The 21,942-nt window shown below is 45.4% G+C and overlaps 1 protein-coding gene across 1 annotated transcript in view; it reads right to left on the bottom strand.

Moving 5' to 3' along the window:
• Positions 1–21,942, bottom strand: part of EHMT1 (euchromatic histone lysine methyltransferase 1) — an 86,757-nt gene that overhangs the window by 60,198 nt on the left and 4,617 nt on the right. Inside the window, exons 2-3 of the mRNA XM_048512144.1 lie at positions 13,615–13,702; positions 6,695–7,248 (exon numbers count right to left, since the gene is read on the bottom strand). Of these exons, the coding sequence (XP_048368101.1) occupies positions 6,695–7,248; positions 13,615–13,660 (600 nt within the window). The 5' untranslated portion in view covers positions 13,661–13,702. The remainder of the gene's footprint in view (positions 1–6,694; positions 7,249–13,614; positions 13,703–21,942) is intronic.

Genomic DNA, 21,942 nt, shown 5'->3' with positions numbered 1-21,942 from the left:
AAGATGCAGGTATGGTCCAACCCCTGGTGTCTCCAGTTAAAGGTAGCAGGTGTGCTCTGCCTGAACCTCTGGAGAGACACTGCCAGTCAAAGTAGATACCACGGAGCTAGATGGGCCCAATAATATGAGTCAGAATATACTGGTGTTATATTTTCACATATGTTGAAACAAGCAAGCCTAATTGTGCTGATAGCTCAAATATGGTACTCTTTGGAGATCACAATAATGAAGTAAGAACATAAGAATGAATTTGTAATGTGACATGCAGCTTTATAAAGACAGTGAGAGTAGGCAATCCTATACAGAGATATTCCAGTCTCAAGTTCACTGAAATCAGTGGGTTTACACGGGAGTAACTCTGCATAGGATTGTGCTGCAAAAATAGTTGGACCAGCCTGCTCTAGCCTGTAGCAAGTTCCGCACGCACCGCTCTGTGCCTCTCCAGCATCTCTGCCTCCTCTGCCCCCGCCCCCTCAGGCAATAGCCACCCGGAGCACAAGCACCAGGCCCACCAGCCAAGTCCTCCCTGCTCACCGCGGTGCGCGCATGTCGTGCTCAGTGGCCCAGGCCAGCCTAGATGTGTGTGTGTAGGGGGTGATTTTCTGCCCCCCACATGACGAACTCTGTGTGCACATGCCCACAGAGAGGGCTCCGAGTGCCACCTCTGGCACCCGTGCCATAGGTTCGCCATCACTGTCTTATTAGGATCAACCAAAAGATCACAGAATAGAAAGTGTCTAAGTTCCCCATAACTTTTCACCAGGCTAGTCATTTATGCATTACTAGAGGAGGCCCTAAGAAATACATGAGAAAGACACTACTGATGTTTTGGGGGTTTTTCCCCTATGACCTTTGCCCCTCACTCAATGAGAATGTGATGGCACGATGCAGGACGACAGACATCTGTTCATAGTGGGGCTTCTCTGTGCATTTATGACAATGGAGCTGGACAGGACAGGGTGTTACAAATCATACGCTTTTTAACATGGGAGCATCTCTCCCCACCTGTATGGTGATTGTCACGTTTCTTTTCTTTTTTTTTAAGAATGAAAAATAGCCTTCACCAGCTTAAGTGTTAAGTCCTAATGAAGAAAGAGCCGTTAGCAGAACCGTTAATAGAAACCACATCCTTCCTCCAGAGGACATGGAAAAACAGTGGAATTCCCAGCAGGGCACTCTCCTTAAAAGCCTTCCATAGAGCTTAACAGTTCCTCTGACAAGGAAATGGTAATACATCTGAGCCTTTCACCCATTCCCTTCCTGCTGCAGACAGGCAAAAATAATAGTCAAGAACAGCTCTGCAAGATCAACCCAAATAATAATACTAACAACAACAGAATACATTTCAGCCGGAGCTAGCGGGAACTACGCCCGGGGCATGTGTGCACCCCCGCCCCGCCACACCCCCGGAACGGCCCAGAACGCCCCTGCACTGGCACGTGCCCGGTGCACTGCGCACACCCCGCCCCCTTGGCACCATGACACTGCATTTCAGTGTTTAAAGCCTTTCACTGACATTATCTCCATTAAAGAGTTTTAACTTCTTGAGAACTGTAGAAGGAGGCTAAACTATGAAGAATGAAAAGTCTGGTCCACACAGCAGTGAGCCAGCACAGAAACATTCACAATCTCCCAGAAGCAAAATGAAGAACTAATTAGGGACACCTGTTTACCTGTGAGACAAGTGCCAGAAAGCTGGGGCTGTCCCTGCTCAGTGATATGCATTTTCAAATCTGAACATTTTCTGATAAATAATTTAAATAGTTAAATTATGTTAACAAAAGGATTGTGTACCAGAACTAGGGGGTCTGTCCATTCTTCATATGCCACATTTAGACCAAATAATTTGATTGATTTGTAGCATAACAGCTCTGACAACTGTAAACAGACTATATTGGCACATGTGTTGTCGAAGGCTTTTACGGCTGGAATCACTGGGGTGTTGTGTGGTTTCCGGGCTGTATGGCCATGATCTAGAAACATTTTCTCCTGATGTTTTGCCTGCATCTGTGGCTGGCATCTTCAGAGGTGTATCACAGAGAGAAGTGTATAACAGACTCCTCGATACAGTATATAACAGACTTCTCTGTATAACAGACAGATGAAGGCGAAACGTCAGGAACAAGATCTACCAGACCACGTCCACACAGCCTGGAAAACCCCCCACAACCAGTTGAATCCGGCTGTGAAAGCCTTCGACAATACATGGAAGGGGCTTGATACAGACAGCCTACTTCTGCGAAAACCTAGGATCAGCAAGTCTGTGTGAGCCATGAGGTTCCAGAAGTAGATTTCTCCTCCCTTTCTCATTTTTTAAAAAATATATTTCTGTTTCTGTTTCTTTTTTAGTTTTTTAACTTTATTTATTATTATTATTATTATTATTATTATTATTATTATTATTATTATTATTATTATTATTATTAATTATTATTATTATTATTATTATTATTATTATAAAACAGTTATACACAGCAAACAAGATCAATATGCTGGATTTTGTATTACATCACACGTCGGACACTTCCCAAGCATCTAGGACTGTGTGATGTATCGACGAATAATGCGTGCAGAGCCGAGTAGGATGGCCTTTTGCAGCTGACATATGGTGATTTTGTCAGCGCCAATTGTTTTTAAGTGCCGTTCAAGATCTTTAGGCACTGCACCCAGTGTACCGATCACCACTGGGACCACTTTTACTGGTTTGTGCCAGAGTCTTTGTAGTTCAATCCTTAAATCCTCGTATCGTGTAAGTTTTTCCAGTTGCTTCTCACCAATCCTTCTGTCACCAGGAATTGCAACATCAACTATCCACACTTTCTTTTTTTCCACAATCGTGAGGTCAGGAGTATTGTGTTCCAAAACTTTGTCAGTCTGAATTCGGAAGTCCCAGAGTAGTTTTACGTGTTCATTTTCAGTGACCTTTTCAGGTTTGTGATTCCACCAGTTCTTTGACACAGGCAGATGGTAGTTGTTGTTGTTGTTGTTGTTATTTATTATTATTTATTATTATTATTTATTATTATTATTATTATTACTACTACTACTACTGTAATTGTTCTGTTTGCTCATGTTTGTTTATTTTTTGTTTCTTAACTTTCTTTCCTTTTTCTGTCACTTTTTGTTGATAAAATAAAAGTTATTTGGAAACAAATGAACAGCCCTGCCTTCCCTCCAAGGGCGCCCCTTGTACACAGGTCTGAGTGAACACAAGAGGGTCCTTTTAGATGCCTCAGTTCTAACAGAAGCAAGACAGTGATGGACTGTGTCTTCAACACCCCTCCCTCCCCCCTTGAGGACCAACCGTACTCTCTGGGCACAAACTACCGTATATATTTGAGTGTAAGTCGACTTTTTCAGCACATTTTTTTAATGCTGAAAAAGCCCCTCTCGGCTTATACTCGAGTATATAGGTAATTCCGCTGGAGCTGTGGCACACCGAGAAAGGAGATCACACCAGCTGTGGCAGAAGCATTTTGCCTGCATCCAACTTTGAGTATTAAGTTCACCATTCCCTTTTGTGTTTTTATGTAAAGCTAGGCTTGTAAATCCTCCAGCTTTGATAAAGCCACAGTCGTTGCAATTAGAGTTGCTCCATTGGCTCTTAATGTCATGTTAGGTATCTATTTTATTTTTGAAATTTACCAGTAGCTGCTGCATTTCCCACCCTAGACTTATACTCGAGTCAATAAGTTTCCCAGTTTTTTGTGGTAAAATTAGGTGCCTCGACTTATATTCGGGTCGACTTACACTCGAGTACATAGGGTACTTCTATCCCTGGTTTTTTAGGTAAAGATAGTCTCCTGGGCAAGCACTGGGTCGTTACTGACCCATTGGATGACATCACATCACATTTACTAGGCAGACTATGTTTACAGGGTGGTTTGCCATTGCCTTTCCCAGTCCTCGACACTTTACCCTCAACAAGCCGGGTACTCACTTTACCAACCTCGGAAGGCTGAGTCAACTTTGAGCCAGCTGCCTGAAACTGACTTCCTTTGGGATTCAGTAGTAATAAGTTTATTGTCTGAGCCATAGGCCTTCACAATCTCCTGTCTTTGGGATTCAACTCAGGTTGTGATCAGAGCATTGGCTGCAGTACAAGGCAGAATACATAGTTCTCTCCTTCTCAAATTTTATCTTCACAATAAAACTGCAGGGCACCATAAATGGTATTTCTTATGTGCAATGTTACCCGGGACGGAGCGAGGGGAACTATGCCCGGCGCACGCACATGCCCCGAACCCCCGCCGCACCCCCGCCACGCCTATGCACCAGCGCACGTTCGAGGCATCATGCCCCCATCTCACCTCGTTGACGCTACACTACTGATGCCCAGTTCCATCAGCAGCAAGTAGCCATGAAGACTAAAGCGAGCTTCCACATTCAGAGGCAGTGAACTTCTGAATACAGGAGGCTAAGAGGCAACATCAAGGGAAGCCCTTGGCCTCTATGCCCTGCTGAAGCTCCTCCGCAGTACCTGGGCAGCCAGGTACTGAACTAGATGGACTACTGGTCTGATTCAGCAGGGTGCTTATCTTGCTTAAATTAAGCAATTTAGAAAGAGGCTGAATAGAAAATTTCCTTTGAAAAAGTCCACTTAATGCTTCCAAATTTATCCTGCACAGGAAAAGCCAGCGCTGAATTCTCGCTAGCATGCCCCCTCATCCCTGAATACCTCTCCACTGGATGACTGAACACTCAGCAATTCTGACAGGAGACGTGTGTTGCCTCCTGATGAAACGTGCTAAGCTTGAAACGGTATGAAAGCGAGGCGGCAGCGGCCCTGTTCTTGGAATCCGAATCTGTTTTTGCAAGCACGTGTCACCCTTTGATGTCTCAGTAGCTGAATGAGGAGTGTGTGTGTGTGTATATAAACACAGCCCTGAAGACTGCCCACTTGGGCACGCAAAGCTGTTTTACCAAGTCAGAATCTTGGTCCATCTAACTCAGTATTGCCTACAGTAGCAGCTCTCTAGGATCTCACAGAAAATTTCTCCCTAATACCGGGGACCGATGCTGGGACATTCTGTATGCCCCTGGATTTTGTTTCTATAGAACAAGGATGTCCAACTCTGGCACTTCAGCTGTTCATGGGCTACAATTCCCATCAGCCCCTGCTGGCATGGACACCTCTGCTATAGAAAATCGACTGACTTACAAAGGAAGGGGGTGTAAGTTCTCTGAGAGGGCCTGAAAGCAGTTGCCTTCAAGGTTCTGATACAAAAACGTGCCCCTAAATCCCACACATGGCTGTCAAAACTATACTGGAGGGAAACAAACTCTTGCTTGAAGCTCACTCGTTTTTAAAAAGATGGAATCTTTTCCCGTGGTTCTGCAGAAGCCGTGGACGTAATTGCACTGGAGAAGAGCAGGCTTACAGATCCCCCTAATTGTCAGAAATCCCAGATAATGCCTGGAATTCAAAGCCTCTTTTCATCTGGAACCTGGCTCGATATCTGGATGCTTCTCTGCCCACCGAAGAACCAGCCGTGGGAACCGAAGCAGTTTCAGCATCCACTGGCTTGAATAGCTGTTAAGCCCTTTGCATTGACGGCAAACCTAAACGTTCCAAGTGCCATCCGGAGCACAACTGCCAAGCCGTCGGCAGGAAGGAGATAGCCTTTGGGAACGCATTTCCAAAGGTCGCTGGCAACCTTTGCAAGGCCTGCTGACATGCGAGTCCAAGTGATTTAAAAAGATTTCCAGGTGGCACGGCGCTCGAGCCGCCCACACAACGAGCGCAGGCCCGTGAACCAGACTGCCGGGCTTCCCTCCGTGCCCTCCTTGGTATCTACAAACATAACCCCCACTGCAGCAGCTCTGGAGAAAATGTGGAATGATTCTTAATGAGCTGATGAGCAAACAGGAGACACGGACAAAAGCCGGCCGCTGAAACGACCCCCACAGCGTGATGCCAGAACCGCATTAAGCCGTGTTGCCCCAAAGCGAGCTCCGCCGCTTTTGCAGCAGCTGTGGACTGGCTCTAATTGGCATGCAGAAGGTTCCAGGTTCAATCCCCAGCTTTTTGAGTTAAAGAGTCTCAAGGTAGCACATGATGGGAAAGGCCTTGAGCTAGCCTGAGGTCTTAGAGAGGAGGCGGTACAGAGTTCGGGGACTTAATTGTAGCATAAAACAGCTTCGTGTGTTCAGGTGGAAGCTCACCTATAGGATGCTCTGGACACACTGCAACGAGGGACAGAACGAGGGACAACTAGGATTTCTAAGGTATCAGCTTTGGCATTGGAAAATAAAACCCAGCTCGGATGAGAAAAAAAGAATCCAGCAGGCAGACCTTAAACAAGTGGACTCCTTGAGGATTTTTTTTTACAGGAAATGAACTAAATTCATCTCAGGCAGATGGAGTTGAGGCAAGAGGTGTAGATTTTATTACATGATGTACCAGCTACACAGTTTATGAGTGAATTGCATGCAAAATCTACACCAAACAGACAACATTTCTCTGCTCCTTGTTTTTAAGGTCAATGTCGCAGGAGACATCATTTAGGAGCGAGGAAGGTCTCATCTAGATGAGAGACTGAATCCAGCTGGAAAACTACCTGACTTGGACAAGTACCTGGAGAGAGGCTGAGAGCCACTGGGATCACACAGCACACTTCAGCTCACACTTACCACCTCACACACAAATCAGAACCCCGGGGGACTCCCGGCCGCAACTTTCAGTGTACTTTACCAGGCTAGAAGTGTTCTTGGGCATCGTCTTCCGGGCTCTGTGGACCTTGATGTTGGCGTTTGTGGTTCTTTTTGCCTCCGTATCCTTCCCACCCTCCCTGTACTTGGCTGGCAAGGCAGTCTGTGCCTGAGAAAGGGCACCCAGTGTTCTCCCTTTGCTTGCTGCTGCAGGGAGGGTTTTCGCCGCATGGCCAGTGAGGGAAGCAAAAGCGCTGCTGGCAGTCCTTAAGGGCGGCTCCTGAGCCATCTGCTTCGGCAAAATGTACCCATTGCTCCCGGTGACGGAAGTCTGCGTGAAGTCATTTGCTTTTATGTGGTTCTGCTTCCCGGCGTCGCTGTCTCTCTCAGAAATGCCATTCTCCGCTATCCTGCTTAACTTAGCCATGGAGTCCCCTAGAGTCGCTTTGATATTGTCCTGAGGGTTTCTAGCTGCGTTGGGGTGGCTCTTGGTTTCGTTGCGCTCGCAGGACCCGTTGGTTTCCCCGTCTGGGGCCATCTTTGGTTCCCCAACTTGTTTTTCTATGGCACTCTCATCTGCTGCCATAGCATTAAATCCTGGAGAAAGGTTAAAAAAAAAGAGAGAAGAGTTATAGATTAAGCCCAAATGTAGGGCAGGAAATAAAATAAGAAACCCCACAAACAGCTAAACTCCAGCTTCAACTCAGAAGGCTTGGGTACTATTCTACATAGTAGTTTGTCTGGATTTATGAGAAGCGGTCAACAGATTATGAGAGACCCATATAGGGAATAAATGTAAACTAGTGATTGTCAGCTCCTTCAATGACAGAGCCACAAACTGCACTAAAGTTACACTGCAAGACAAGACAGAGTCTAAGACCATCTTCCTACTAACCATCTATATGAACCAAGGTATCCCACACCCAAATCCAACACTTAATCCATGATGGCTTTCATTGTTACAGTAAGGGGCATTCCTTAAGCTCTCAGTCAATATTGTCCATTGCATTGATGCTCTGACTTCCTTCCTGCACAGAACCCAAGGAGACGTTAAAAGTTTCCTAAGTTGTGTTCTATCCAGGCCAAAAAGATCACAGACCAGAACAGGTCACAAAGACGATGCAACAACAGAATTTGATTAAGATGGGGAGACCTAGATTCCCATTCCCCCTCTGTCATGCAGCTCACTGGGTGACCTTGGACTAGGCACACTTTCACAACCTAGCCCAGGGGTCTGCAACCTGCGGCTCTCCAGATGTTCATGGTTAACTGGTTAATTGGCCATGCTGGCAGGGGCTGATGGGAATTGTAGTCCATTAACATCTGGAGAGCTGCAGGTTGCGGATCCTTGACCTAGCCTATCTCACAGGATTCTTGTCAGCATAAGAGGAAGGAGAAGAGAATCACGTACATGCCTTGGAGTGTCTTGGTGGGGGCAGAAGAAAAATGCGCTAAACAGCACTTAAGGTTGCTATATTATTTGCCCACTAACCATAGCCTGAAACCTAAGATTACTCTCAGGAAAGCTATTAAATCTCTTTCGGCCTCTCTCTATTTCAACAGGGGAACGAGGATAAAATGTGATCAGTGTTCTTGGACGCACCTAGCCCCTTAGCAAAACATTTTGTAGAGGTTGCTTTCTAGGTTCTTTTGTTGATCTTTAGAAGCGAGGTTCATGGTGGCCAGCATTACAGAATCGTCACCCCAAGTCTGGCAAATGCCTTCACTGCTGACATGTAGGTGCCCGGAGAAAAGACCAACTCATTTTGTCAAGCACTTGGTCAAACTGCCTTGGTTTTACATTTTATGATGTTCTCTTATTTATTTTTTTTTCCGACTGATGGGCTTGATGAAATTTTAGTAAAAATTTTAACTTGCAGTTGGTGGTTTTCTCAATAGGTTCTATGACTGTAGCTGCTTTGAGAAAATTCTTGCATGGCAGAAGAGAGACTGAAATTTAATTTGGTGGAGGATAGGCCCCCAAGCAAACTTTAATTGAGAAACAATAAAATCTTTGCCCGCAGCTTCACTCACAAGGCAGTGAAAAATGTCCTCATTGTTTTTTGACCTCTCCTCCAGTTTTTCCGCACAGTCCGATAGTGCACAGATCTGTGCAGAATGTTGTGCTCTGTAAGTGAGAACCTGATAAATACTAGACAGCAGCGAATGTATCAGAAAGCCTGGCCACAGGTAGGTCAGTTTGTGTAGCATAAGAAGCGTTTAGTCCCTGGACAAATGTGTAAATACAGAGTTTTATCAAGAATACAAAAGTTGTCCATGACCGCTCTAGATCAAGGTGCCAAGCTCTGTTTCTGTACAAAGAAGACTACTTCTAGATTCTGATCAGAGGAAAATATTAAAACAAACTACTGAAACAGCACAGCATATTTTATTCTTCTGTTTATTCTATGCTGAGATCCAGGGTAAATCCTTAACCCCTGTTCTTGCACTGAGAGCTGACCTCTCTGTTGCAGCTTTGATGCCCTTTTTAATAAACAGCCCTTCTGTAAATCTGTGTGAGAGGGTAGCTAGTTTCCTACAGGGCGCTATAAACCTTCACACTGTTAGGAATGAGTGTTAATTTTAGGTATTGTAAAATATATAATGTATGTATTTATCTAAGTTAGTTTTCTATTCTGTTTACACATTACTTTTTAATGTTAATAAACTGTGCCTCTTTTTAATTATTATAATGGATTATATTTTTGAAGCCAGTAAACTTACGTACGTATGTATGTAAAACAAATGACCATGAACATTATTACATGTTAATAAGGGCATCTTTTTTTTAGCCTTGCAATTTCAGAAACTTTTACAGAAAGTTCCCTTCAATAAAAAGTCAAACTTCCAGGCACACAGGCATACACTGTCCATTCCTGTAACAAGTTCTTCAACTAATTAACTCTGCAGTGGAAACAAAAGTCAGCATATGTTCCAAAGACACTGTAAAACTCCAAAACTGAACCAATTTTATGTGGGATGCTTTGTGCACACAAGATGCTTCACAAAGCACGAATCAAATCAACCCAACATACTTTGCTGTAATTCAAAACATGATAAGATGCAGCTGTTATTTCCTTGGGATGGCAGGCAACAACTTTAAAAGATTCAGGAAGACAGAGAAAATAAACATTCCAGCCCATAAAAGACACTGAAAGTAGGTAGTTTAGGGCTTGTGTAGCTCAGTGGTTTTCCTAGGACCAAAATCCTATGTAGACTGTAAAAACTGGAAGGCTACACGTTACGTTGCCTTTAAAGTCATCAATCAATTTAGAAGTCTGGAACAACTGCATTTTGAACAGCTTGATTTTAATACAAAACTGATATTTGCACATTTAGAACTGCCTTTCTATTTTTCACAGGTGCGCAACAACAATAGAAGGAGGACTGAAAAGCAACATGTGTGAATTCGGCTTAAACTGCATGGCAGCCAAGTGCAACTCTTTCCTCCTCCCACTTAAAACCTTTTCTTGCAGCAGCCACCGAGTCCTCACAACTTCAAATCAGGCTAACAGACCCATAAAGGAGAAATGAAGAGTGCATCTTCTCCCAGGAAGAGAATTAGGGCTGCATGATCTAAATGAGACAGTTAGGTAGATGGAAAGATTTGGCAAAGGGCGATGGAACTGGAGTCACACCCAATCCTTCGTCAAGTGGACGCAGGAAACAATCAAGGACAATTACACCAAAGACAGAAAAAAAGACAAATAATGGAAATTATTCTTGGAATAACATTATATGGCACTACTCCATTTACTGTAAATAGCAAATAGTAAATGTTCTCTTACAATACAAAAGCTTTCCTATGCATTAAAGTAGATCATTCATATCTGCTCACCACCTCTACGATTTCAGCCCCTTGCTCTGAACAATCTGACAATAAACACCAGGAGCATAGAACTCCAGAGGTTCAAAGGGACCTTTGGTTTGGTGTATCACAGAGGGAAGTCTGTTACACACTGTGTCCTGGACACAAACTACCCTCCGTGATACACCTCTGAAGATGCCAGCCACAGATGCAGGCAAAATGTTAGGAATAGGGGTTAAGGATTTACCCTGGATCTCAGCATAGAATGAGAAGAAGAAGGAAATATGTTGTACTGTTTCAGTAGTTTGTTTTAATATTTTCCTCTGATCAGAATCAGAGGAAACGACTTCTAGTCTTCTTTGTACAGAAACAGAAGAGGGAAGGGAGGGAAAGCGAAATAAAGGTGACCTTACCAGCGCAGCTGCAAAGTGTCTCTCAAGGTACTCTTTCTGCCCAATGACCCCTAACCCACAGAGTCTTACAGGAAGCCCCTCAACCTGTTAAAGAGGCATCTGTGTAAACAGTGAGATAATGAGGAAATGTACCTAAATGAACATCGTTAAACAAATTATCTGGAGACACCACCACTGCAGAACTGTTCTGGGTATTGAGAGTTTACAACATTGATAATCAGCGTTAGACCTTTATTAACCAAGTCTGTAAACATTTCATATTCAGTCTGGCATATGGAACAACAGAAGTACTAGAGGTCATTCATTCTTTTAAAAATTGGGTATGAATGGCCTTTTGAAATCTGTTATTAGAAAAAACAGTGACCAAAGACTGAATGGCCTTGAACCATGCCTATGGTAGATAAGACTTTTTTGTGAGACAGAATCTAGGACTGACCCGACACACTATATTTTCTGCATAGGATGCAAACGGGTTGTTGACAGAGATGTGGGGAAAGGATGAAATCATCATGTTTTGACGTCAAAGACTGCTGGACTGGCAATCTTGAACAACAAGAAGAGATGTGGCATGGAAGGGGCATGCCCCAGTGGGTGCCTGGGAGCACATACATTCCCAAGCAGTGAAAATAGGAAGCTTGACAAGGATGATGGAAACTTGTGATTGATCAGACGAATGAGCCTCAGACATCAACCTTTTCCTTCAAACCAAGGGCAGCAGAAGGACTTTGAAAACATCAACGCCTGATGAGCGAGATGGATGTCAGTTGACTATAGGGCAGTGGTGGCAAACCTTTGGCACTCCAGATGTTATGGACTACAATTCCCATCAGCCCCTGCCAGCATGGCCAATTGGCAGGGGCTGATGGTAATTGTAGATCATAACATCTGGAGTGCCAAAGGTTCGCCACCACGGCTATAGGGGAAGGAGTTCTTGGACGATGGAGGAGCTGGGGACTGGCAGGGATGGAAGAGTTCATGACAGGAGACAATGACAATGACTAGTGAAAAGAGTGAGAGCCCCAATGAGAGGCTCCCAGACTCTGATGAGGAGGACACTTCAACAAACAATGTTAAGTGTATGGGCAACATGGAGTATCTTGTTTGTCAAGAAGACGAGGGAGATCGACATCGAGAACAGATATCAGATTGACGAACTGGACAGCCTGACTGACATACCGGTGACAGGCCTCTACGTTGAGGAGACAAGTGATCAAGGTCAAAAAGAGACCTCCTGGGGACAAACAGGGGAATCTAGCTGTGGCCACACCAGCGATACATCCTGAGATATATTTCTAATCTGTTTTTGGCTTTCCTTAACAGGGGGACTGTGAAGCAGCCAGTGTGCTTACTGAAGTCGCATCAGAAGATGGCCTAGTCCAGTGATGGTGAACCTTTGGCACTCCAGAAGTTATGGACTACAATTCCCATCAGCGCCTGCCAGCATGGCCAATTGGTTCGCCACCACGGGCCTAGTCAGAATAGTAGGAATTGAAAGGGCTGATGGTGTATCTCTGTGAAGATTTTACTAGAGGGATCATCCACTGAAGTGAGAGACATTTCTCACAGAGCAGTCATGTCTGGCCTTCAAAGTCAAAAGGAAGCAAGATGGGCACGTATCAGAGACATGAGTCTCCCCAAGACAGAAGAGGCATTCTTCATGTTCATCTTTAGGGTCACATATGAAACACTTCTGGAATGACACCCCCATCAGACGAGGAAAGATCCTATCAAAAGTTGAAGAGCTCAGAAAAGCAGGTCCTCTCTGTATTGCTGCAAACAGAGAACTGAGGGTGGAGCCCTCTCCCCGCCTCCCTTCATGTGACTGTTTGGGCAGGAAAACAGCTTGTTCTCAGCTCCGGAGGGGAAGGGGGGAGAGTAAGCTTCTAAAAGCCTTCTGGTCAGTTCTTCATGGATGGCCCGTGCCTCACAGTTCTATGCAAGTCTCAACTGAAAAAATGATGAACAATAATTTACAACATAGGAGGTATAGACATAAAACTAAACAGGAGACATTTTTGGAATTCTGTTTGCCACAGAACCTTCTGGAAGGAGGAGGAGGAGTTGAATTTATATTCCCCCTTTCTCTCCTGCAGGAGACTCAAAGGGGCTTACAAACTCCTTTCCCTTCCCCCTCACAACAAACACCCTGTGAGGTAGGTGGGGCTGAGAGCTCCAAAGAGCTGCGACTAGCCCAAGGTCACCCAGCTGGCGTATGTTGGAGTGCAGAGGCTAATCTGAATTCCCCAGATAAGCCTCCACAGCTCAGGCGGCAGAGCGGGGAATCAAACCCGGTTCCTCCAGATTAGAGTATACCTGCTCTTAACCACGATGCCAGTGAAAGACAATGCTGAAACTATGGTGGTTGGCCCAGGCATTTCCTAGATGGGAAATAACACACAAACCATACATAACCTTCTCTGGCCAGTTTGGATCAAGAACTGAGCACAAGTGTAACATGCTCTCATTGGGATTTGTTTGAATTACCAGAGTTTCACAAGAGGGGAACAGCCCATTGAGCTCACTGTCAAGCATCCATAGCACATCAATGCAGCAAAATCTTTCAAGATGATGTCAAAGAACCATGAGGGAATCTGTGATATACACTTTTCAAATCTTCACTGCTCACAAGGAGCTCCACTGAAACACTTACGACCTTGCCAAAAACACTCTGATGGCTGTGCTGTGTGAGCAGTATATCCAATGGCCAGGAAACTGCAGCCCGGCACTGAAAGATGTACTCACCTTCCTCCTTATTGTTGGTGATATCCTTTAGCAGCTCAGTCTTCATGCAGATCTCCCTTCTGGTCTCTCCTTTGCCCAGCAGAGTTCGCTAAATGGGACAGAAACAATTCCCATAACCAAACATTCTTTCATACACAGTTTTATTGACTTATTCAAAACATTCTATACTGTTTTTCCAAAGCTCAAAACGGCAAAAAACAAAAACAGAACCATAAGTCAATTAATTTAGTTTTGGAAGAGGTATAGGTTGCGCCTTTCCCCAAATCTTAGAAGAGAAGAAGAAGAAGAAGAGTTGGATTTATATCCCCCCTTTCTCTCCTGCAGGAGACTCAAAGGAGCTTACAAACTCCTTTCCCTTCCCCCCTCACAACAAACACCCTGTGAGGTAGGTGGGGCTGAGAGAGCTGTAACTAGCCCAAGGCATGTGTTGGAGTGCACAGGCTAATCTGAATTCCCCTGATAAGCCTCCACAGCTCAGGCGGCAGAGCGGGGAATCAAACCCAGTTCCTCCAGATTAGAGTACACCTGCTCTTAACCACTACACCACTGCTTTAGGAGAAAGAAAGCTTGTCAAATCTACTCTCCAAGTGTGTTCAAAGGTTTAGGAGCCATTACCAAAAAAGATCTGCGTATAGCTATTAGGCTTGGCAATTCGGGTGCAACAAATACCAGATTCAGGCCGAATCTGGGCAAATTCGGGCATATTTGGGCCAAAATCAGCCAAATATGTCCTGCCCGAATATAAACGAATCCATCTCTAGTCCAATATGCTGTTTCACACACTGGTCAATCAATGGTCCTCAATGGGCAACAAACAGCTCACAAAGGCCAAGGCTAGCCTGGAGGTTCTCTTAGCTCGCCATGGCTAGCAGGCCATCTCTCCCCCATGAAGCTGTCCAACCCCCTTTTAAAGTTATCTCTACTCATAGGCATCACTGACTCCACCGATAGCAAATGTTTAATTACATGTTGAATAAAGAAGCATTTCCTTTGATCTGTCCGGCACCTCTTGCCATAATCTTCATTGGTGTCTGGGTTTATACGAAGTGAGGCCTATATAAGCATTAAATTAGAAAGACATACTACTGAATAGGCTGTGCTTTAATCCTCAGACCAGAACCAAGACGCTTGGGCAAACAGTACATAACAAGTTGCAGAAAAGAACACTGACTAGCGTACTGATCTTGTGGTATGGAGTTTGAGATCGAATGGTTGGGGGCTGGGGAGGGGGGAATGGGAAAATTGGGATGCTCCCCCTTTTTTCCCCGAGGTCTTTTGGACAATTTTTCGAATGGAAAATTTGGGGAGCACTAAAAAAAAACCCTCTTGCAAAATACTTTCTTTAGAATAAATACAGTGCTGCTTAAGACAAGGTTTTCCACACTCGGAATGTATAGCATTAAAATGTCTTGAGGACTTTCCAATGGAAAAATTGGGAACTTTTAGGAAGAACTCAGACATTCTTATACTGAAGGCATATAACAATTTTTTGTTTAAATGTAAAGAATTTCCCCAACAATTAAAATGCTATAATGTGTTTAGTGATAGCTAGTTATATCCCCCCTTTCTCTCCTGCAGGAGACTCAAAGGGGCTTACAAACTCCTTGCCCTTCCCCCCTCACAACAAGCACCCAGAGTTCAGTATTTTCCAAGTTACAAAGTTTAGTTTAATATTCAAACAATAGTGCTACCTATTGTGACTCTATAAGCAGTAGGCGTTCAAATAAAACTTTCTTTTGTTTATTACAGAATTTCTTTTCTGCCATCAACTTTTCTTTTTCCCCACCTCTCAGAGGGCAAAATTATAATGCATGTGCTATTGTAGAACGTGGTTCAGCAGTTTACAACTTGTAACTTGTAAAATTACGCTTGTCATTTTTCTAATAGAAAATGAAGGTATTTAGAAATCCACAAATATGTCAAATAGTAATATTTCATATGCTAACAAAGTTATAAATGATGCATTTTTTGTTGCTAAATCAGTCAAAGAGGTTTGGGTTTGACAGGAAAATAGGTATCGCATGATGATAGTTACAGAGGGTGGCCAGGTTGGTCTCCGGTAGAACAGCTAGATCTGAGTCCAGTAGAACTTCAGAGACCAACAATATTTAAAGAAGTCTGATGTAATAAATAATTTTTTAAAGGATAAGCTTTCAAGAGTCAAATCTCTAAACATTTTGTTGGCCTCTTAGGCATTACTGGATTCGAATCTAGGTGTCAGTATCACATATATTTCAATTTCCCCCCAAATTTCTGTTTTTCCCTGGGGAAAAAAAGAATTTAAAAATTCACACACAATCTGGAACTTCAAAATTTTATATCTCCATATAGAGATTTTATATCTCCATATCGAACTAGTTCAGCTGGGAGATTCACTGGGTGACCTTAAGCAAACTGCTACCTTTCAACTCAGTGTATCTATATTATAGGGCTGTTGCAAGAATAAAATCAGGCAAATGAATGAAAACTACCATGAAACTCTTGAAAAAGGTTGGCATAGTAATGTGTGGCACAGCAGAGCCCAACCTCTGTCTTATTTAGGCTCCCTATAAAATGCAAAACTGGGATGGTGGTTGGTGGTTCCAGGCTCTGGGCACTCGGACACCTGGTCTGCTTGTTGATGCCCACAGTCACTAGTGAAAGTTATCACAACAAACCACAGGTGAGGGCGTCCACAAGGAAGGATTGGGAAGCCAGGGAGAGAGCATGCGTTGAGTGACATGGGACAAGAGGTAGCAATGGGGGGAAGCCATCCCATGGCCCCCAGTGGCCAGGGAAACATTGTACAGGGGAAGGAGCGCTCCAACCAATGATGTCTGGGAACACAAAAGGGTCTGGCTGGAATTAGGTGGCCAGGCAGCATAGGACTTTTAGAGGTTCCCCTGAACACCTGCACATGGGTGCTGCTGTCTTCAGAGGAGTAGAGATGGCTGTGGAAAGACTGAGGCAACCTGGGGCGGTGGTTGGGCACCCTGTGGCATCTGGTCCTCTGGACACAGGCTGAGGAGGAGGCAATGGTATCCTTGGGAGTTCTCGACTTCCATGAGGAGAAGAGGCCATGTGTGGTGCAGTCACTGCAGGGCTTAGCATGATCCAACACCCTCAGAGATGGAAGGCCAAGGCTTATATGGGCCTGAGAACAGCTATAAGATCAGATGCTGTGTTCCTATGTCCTGTCTCTGTGACTTTGCTCTGAAATAATTCTCATTCTGTCAACCCCAAAGTCAGTTGAACACAGGAAGTCACTCACCTCTCAATGGCTATGAGTGTTCCAAGCTTTGAAGATGTTGTTGCCCCCTCCCCTTCTTCAGAGGAGCCCATTTCTCCTGGTGAAAACTAAAAACATGCTATAGGGGCAGTGGCCACTTGATGGAGGGCAGCCACGGACACCGCCCCTTCTTCAGGGGGGTTCTCAATATTGATCAGGGATGCTGGTGATGCAACAATGCCTCCTGCACCCACTGCTGCATGAGTTGCCACTGGACATCCTGCCCCAGTGATGATGTCTTGAGCCCCTCCCAGCAATGGCCCAATGACCCTAATGGGAGCTGAAGTCACAAAGGCGGGAGAGATACTGATGTACCATGATGCTGTGAAGCACAGCAGACATGGTGAACAGTTTGCCCCAAAACTCTGACTGCATGACTCAACAACTGCCACTGTGGTGGAAGCATCTTGAGTTGGCCAAATGCACATTCACTGATCATCCAGGTAGTCTTGTGGGCCTGGTTGTAGATAGCTTGTCCTCGATGTTGTCACAGCTTCAGGGGATGAGAAGATATAGCAAGAAGGGAGTGCCCCGGTCACCTGTAGAGTCGGTGCCCAATCCCTGGACCCCACCCATCCCCCATCTCACCAAGCAGCCAACTCTTGCCCTCCAGCCACTGCTCCAGGAGCTGTTTCGGCCCATATGATGCAAATATCTGGGTATTGTGAACACTTCTGGGGAATTTCGCCACCTCATCTGTGAAGATGCCATGATGATCACAGGATGCCTAAACACTGATGATGTAGATGTGGTGCCAGATCTGATACACCTGCAGCTCTTCATGAGGGCTGTCATGGTAATGTCAGTGCTGTCCACAGTGACCAAAACATTGAGGAAGCCGTTTGTAGGCCTGGAATCATGTCCATAGCAGGGCCAGACTGGATTCCTCTACTGAGAACCACACAGTGGTTTGGAGGTAGATGAGAATGGCATTCGAGGAATCCATGCAGGCAGCAGCAGGTGGAGGACTTCATCAAAACCCTCTTGGACATTCCCGTGCCCAAAAACTGCAGGGACAGGAGGGGCTAAAGGAGGGCTAAAGAACAGAGATGACACAAGGCGCTGGGACCTGTTCCAAAAGGTGATGGCATCCTTCTCACAAATCCTCTGAATGGTGGCACTGCCTAGTTGGCATCAGTCCAGGTAGGAGCTGTCCAAGAAACAAAGAAAGCTGATCTTCACCATGTACTTTACCGCCAGACGGTGACCCAGATGCAAAAGGCTGGCAGGAGATGGGTGAGGCAGACAGTGGTGGCTGAAGGGGGCACCATGCTCCTAGGGCAGCTGGCATACCTGTGAGGCCTTTATACTTTGGTGGGTAGACCTTGCTGGCCCAGGGCAGCCGCCTCTGACTTCCCTGCCTAGCCCCATTGGACCATACCTCCTGGTAGTGTTTCTAGGCCCCAGCCCTTTTAGGCATTCAATGGCCATGGTGACCGGAAGAGGGACGAGAAGTGTGGATGGGATGACTTTCCACAGTCCGTCTGCCGGTTCTGCATTCCTTTGTGACAGTGAGCTATGGCTGCAGTCTTGCTGCTGTCAATTGAGGGCCTGTGTCAGCTGAACTGGACAGATGCTGAGAAAGTGCTCTTGTTCAGGCTGGTTGTGGACACCTCCAGTGTTGCCCTGGCCTCAAACATGCCGGACAATGCAATGGCCTGTCACCATAACTTTGGACATGCACCGTGGTTCCATGGTTGCTCAACATTGCTGGGTTGCCTGGGAGGTGATCCAACACTGCAGGCAAACGTCACATCCTCGGATGGTGACCCTGCTCCTGGCTCAGCAGCTGGCTCCTCTGGAGCCCATGGGTGATGTCAGCCAGATCTGCCTCTCCTGCCACAGACAACAATGTTGGCTCCACGCCAGGCTACAGATGCAGTGCTCCTACCCAGCACAAGCAATACCATGTTCATCGATGTGGGCAGCCACAGAGTGGGAGTATCTGGAGGTATGTCATGAGTGGCTGCAGTCTACCTCCCAGGTAAATCTCTGAATGGAGGGTCTCTTGGTCGCTGTTGTAAAAGTCTCCGGCCACCCTGAAGCTTTGCTTGCCATGACCGAAGGTGCCACCAAAGGGCAGGCATGGATGGAAGGGGTCTGGATGGCCTCGCCCATGCCTTGCAAGCCCATGCAGTGGCAGCGCCCACTTCTGCACCAGCGCTGCTGCACTGACCTATCCGGAGAGGTCACCTTTGCCAGCATAGGCATTCCTTGGGCCTCTGGGGCCGCCATTGATGCTCTATCACTTCCCCAGTGCCCTTGCAATCCCCTGCTCCCATCCACCCCCAGGAGGGTTCCTCTCCCCCATTTTATGCTGCCCCCTCCAGGGATGCAGTAGAGTGGCCTATCCCTCTGCCCTCCTTTGCCTCGTCCTGCCCCTTTAACGACCCCAGCCCGGCTTCATCATCTTGCTCCCCGCCGTTCCTTTGCCCCCCTACTAGCTGACAGCCAACCTGTCAGTCATGGCCTCATCCTTACCCCCTCCTTGCCAGCACTCCTGCACCGGCGTTCCTTTTCCCCAGGGTTGCTTCTTTGATGCTGTCCCAAGACTGACAGCGGCGCATCTCTTCCCTGAGGGAGGCAGCTCAGTTAAGGCAATGGCTGCACTGTCACCAGCAACTGTGCACACACCCCACCCCCACTCAGGGTTGTGCTCTTAGCCTTCTTCCATCCTTTAACTGTCTTCTGGTACTGCTTCACAGTTTCCACAGCCTCTCATAAGAACATAAAAACTTAAGAACTAGCCTGCTGGATGAGATCAGAGTCCATCTAGTCCAGCTCTCTGCTACTCGCAGTGGCCCACCAGGTGCCTTTGGGAGCTCACATGCAGGATGTGAAAGCAAGGGCCTTCTGCTGCTGCTGCTCCTGAGCACCTGGTCTGCTAAGGAATTTGCAACCTCAGATCAAAGAGGATCAAGATTGGTAGCCATAGATCGACTTCTCCTCCATAAATCTGTCCAAGCCCCTTTTAAAGCTATCCAGGTTAGTGCCCATCACCACCTCCTGTGGCAGCATATTCCAAACACCAATCACACGTTGGGTGAAGAAGTGTTTCCTTTTATTAGTCCTAATTCTTCCCCCCAGCATTTTCAATGAATGCCCCCTGGTTCTAGTTCTAGTACTGTGAGAAAATCTGCTAGTTCTAGTTCTAGTATTGTGAGAAAATCTCAGGAAATCTGCTGGAACTACTCCACACTGACATGACAACTGCCATTCCACATCTCAAACCTACATTATGCGATTTTAATAGCACAGAACATACAATAGTGCAGAGATAGAGCACATGCCTTGCATGTTGAAGGTCCAGGTTCATACTAAGACCCAACTGAAGGCAGAAAGTCTTTGGAAAAAACATCTCTGTTTGAGACCTTGGACAGCTGCTACCAGTAAGAGGAACCAGTGGTTTGACTTGCTACCAGGCCGACTCACAGTAAAAGGATCCGTATCTCAGCGCAAGCACAACATTGTTAGGACCTTGGGGAGTTCCGCGGGGCCTGCAAGACGGAGCTGTTCCGCCGGGCCTTCGGAGGATCCAGCCGCTAACAGTGCCCCGTCTCTGGCCCTTAACATCCGGGCCACAACTCCATCACTGAGACTCGCCATGCCTCCCTTCATCGTGGGGAGGGAGGGATTTTATATTTTTGGAACGCTGGACGCCATCCTACATCTTGCACTTTAATTTATATTTAAATTTAGATATATTGGTAAATGTTTTGGGATATCTTATTGCTGCTTTTAAATGTTATTAAGTATATTGTTTTTAAATACTGTGCACCGCCCAGAGCCCTCCGGGGATGGGGCGGTATAAAAATCTAATAATAATAATAATAATAATAATAATAATAATAATAATAATAATAATAATAATAATAATAATAATAATAATAATAATAATAATAATAATAATAGCAGAACTAGCAACACCTCTCTCAACTAGACACCCCGAAGGACTGCTGGGTTCCACTGGTTGACAACCGGAGTTGTGAAAGAACTCTTGCAAATCAGTCATATGTTGATTTCAGCCCCTTTGAGCGTTAATTACCAGAAAAGATCAATAAGTATTCTCTACACCGTTCGTGGTCTTTCTATACCCACAGCAGCTCTTCCACGGTACTAATAAATTACATTCAGAGATGGGAGGGGCCACCATTTTCCAGTGCTTTATTATTCCATGGACATTTTCTATTTCTAAAGGCTCTTGCAGAAAATTCAGTGCAATGAATGATATCATGGCCAATATACTACAAAGCAAGCTTGGGAGCGTCAAAGTCGTAATTAATGTTTTCCAGGGGATGGTCCTGAGGAACTGGGTTAGAAAGAAAGTCTTATTAATTTGCAAATGTGTCACTGAAGGGAAAAACCACAGATACGTATAATTTGAACAAATTAAGTTGTGAATTGACCCAATCAAATCCAAAGCTAAAATTCGTTTTAAACATGGTGGGAGGATAGCGTAATGACCAATCAGCAGTCTTATTTGGAACGAACATGAATGGTTCGACACTACAGGGGACGATGAGAACTGTACTCCATAACATCTGGAAGGCCACGAGTTCGACACCTGTGGTCACACCAGTGTCATCGCTATAATTTCTGGTTGTTTAGGTTTCTTTTTGTAAGTGACAAAAGGAAGAAATCAGATGCAGACAGAATTTCTTTTACATCGAAATAGCTGTACGTAAGAGGAACTTGTGGCAGCTGCAGATTGTTACGCAGAGATCAGAAAAGCCCACACTTGCCGAATTTCTCTTTTCTAGAAGAACATTTGCCTCTGGATGCTGTCTAAAGAGTAAGATGGAAACAAAGTTGTTTTTTTAAAGCGAGTCCCATGTTAGGGGAGGGCCCAGGGTCCCATATTCCAGTTCATGCTTTGCTTATATAAGATCTCAGGTTCAATCCTTGACATCTCCAATTAAAGGGTCTTGAGTAGCCAGTACTGAGAAAGACTCATTGCTACCTGAGACCTTGCAGAATGGCTGTCAAATCAGACAATACTAAGCTGGAGGGGCCAGTTTTCTGACAGTTTCATGCTTATCTACTTACTCCACTTATACCCT

This window comes from Sphaerodactylus townsendi, linkage group LG12 (genome assembly GCF_021028975.2).
Source record: "Sphaerodactylus townsendi isolate TG3544 linkage group LG12, MPM_Stown_v2.3, whole genome shotgun sequence".
NCBI lineage: Eukaryota > Metazoa > Chordata > Lepidosauria > Squamata > Sphaerodactylidae > Sphaerodactylus > Sphaerodactylus townsendi.
The sequence above is the reverse complement of the archived record's forward strand: the minus strand, read 5'-3'. Positions and strand labels throughout refer to the sequence as shown.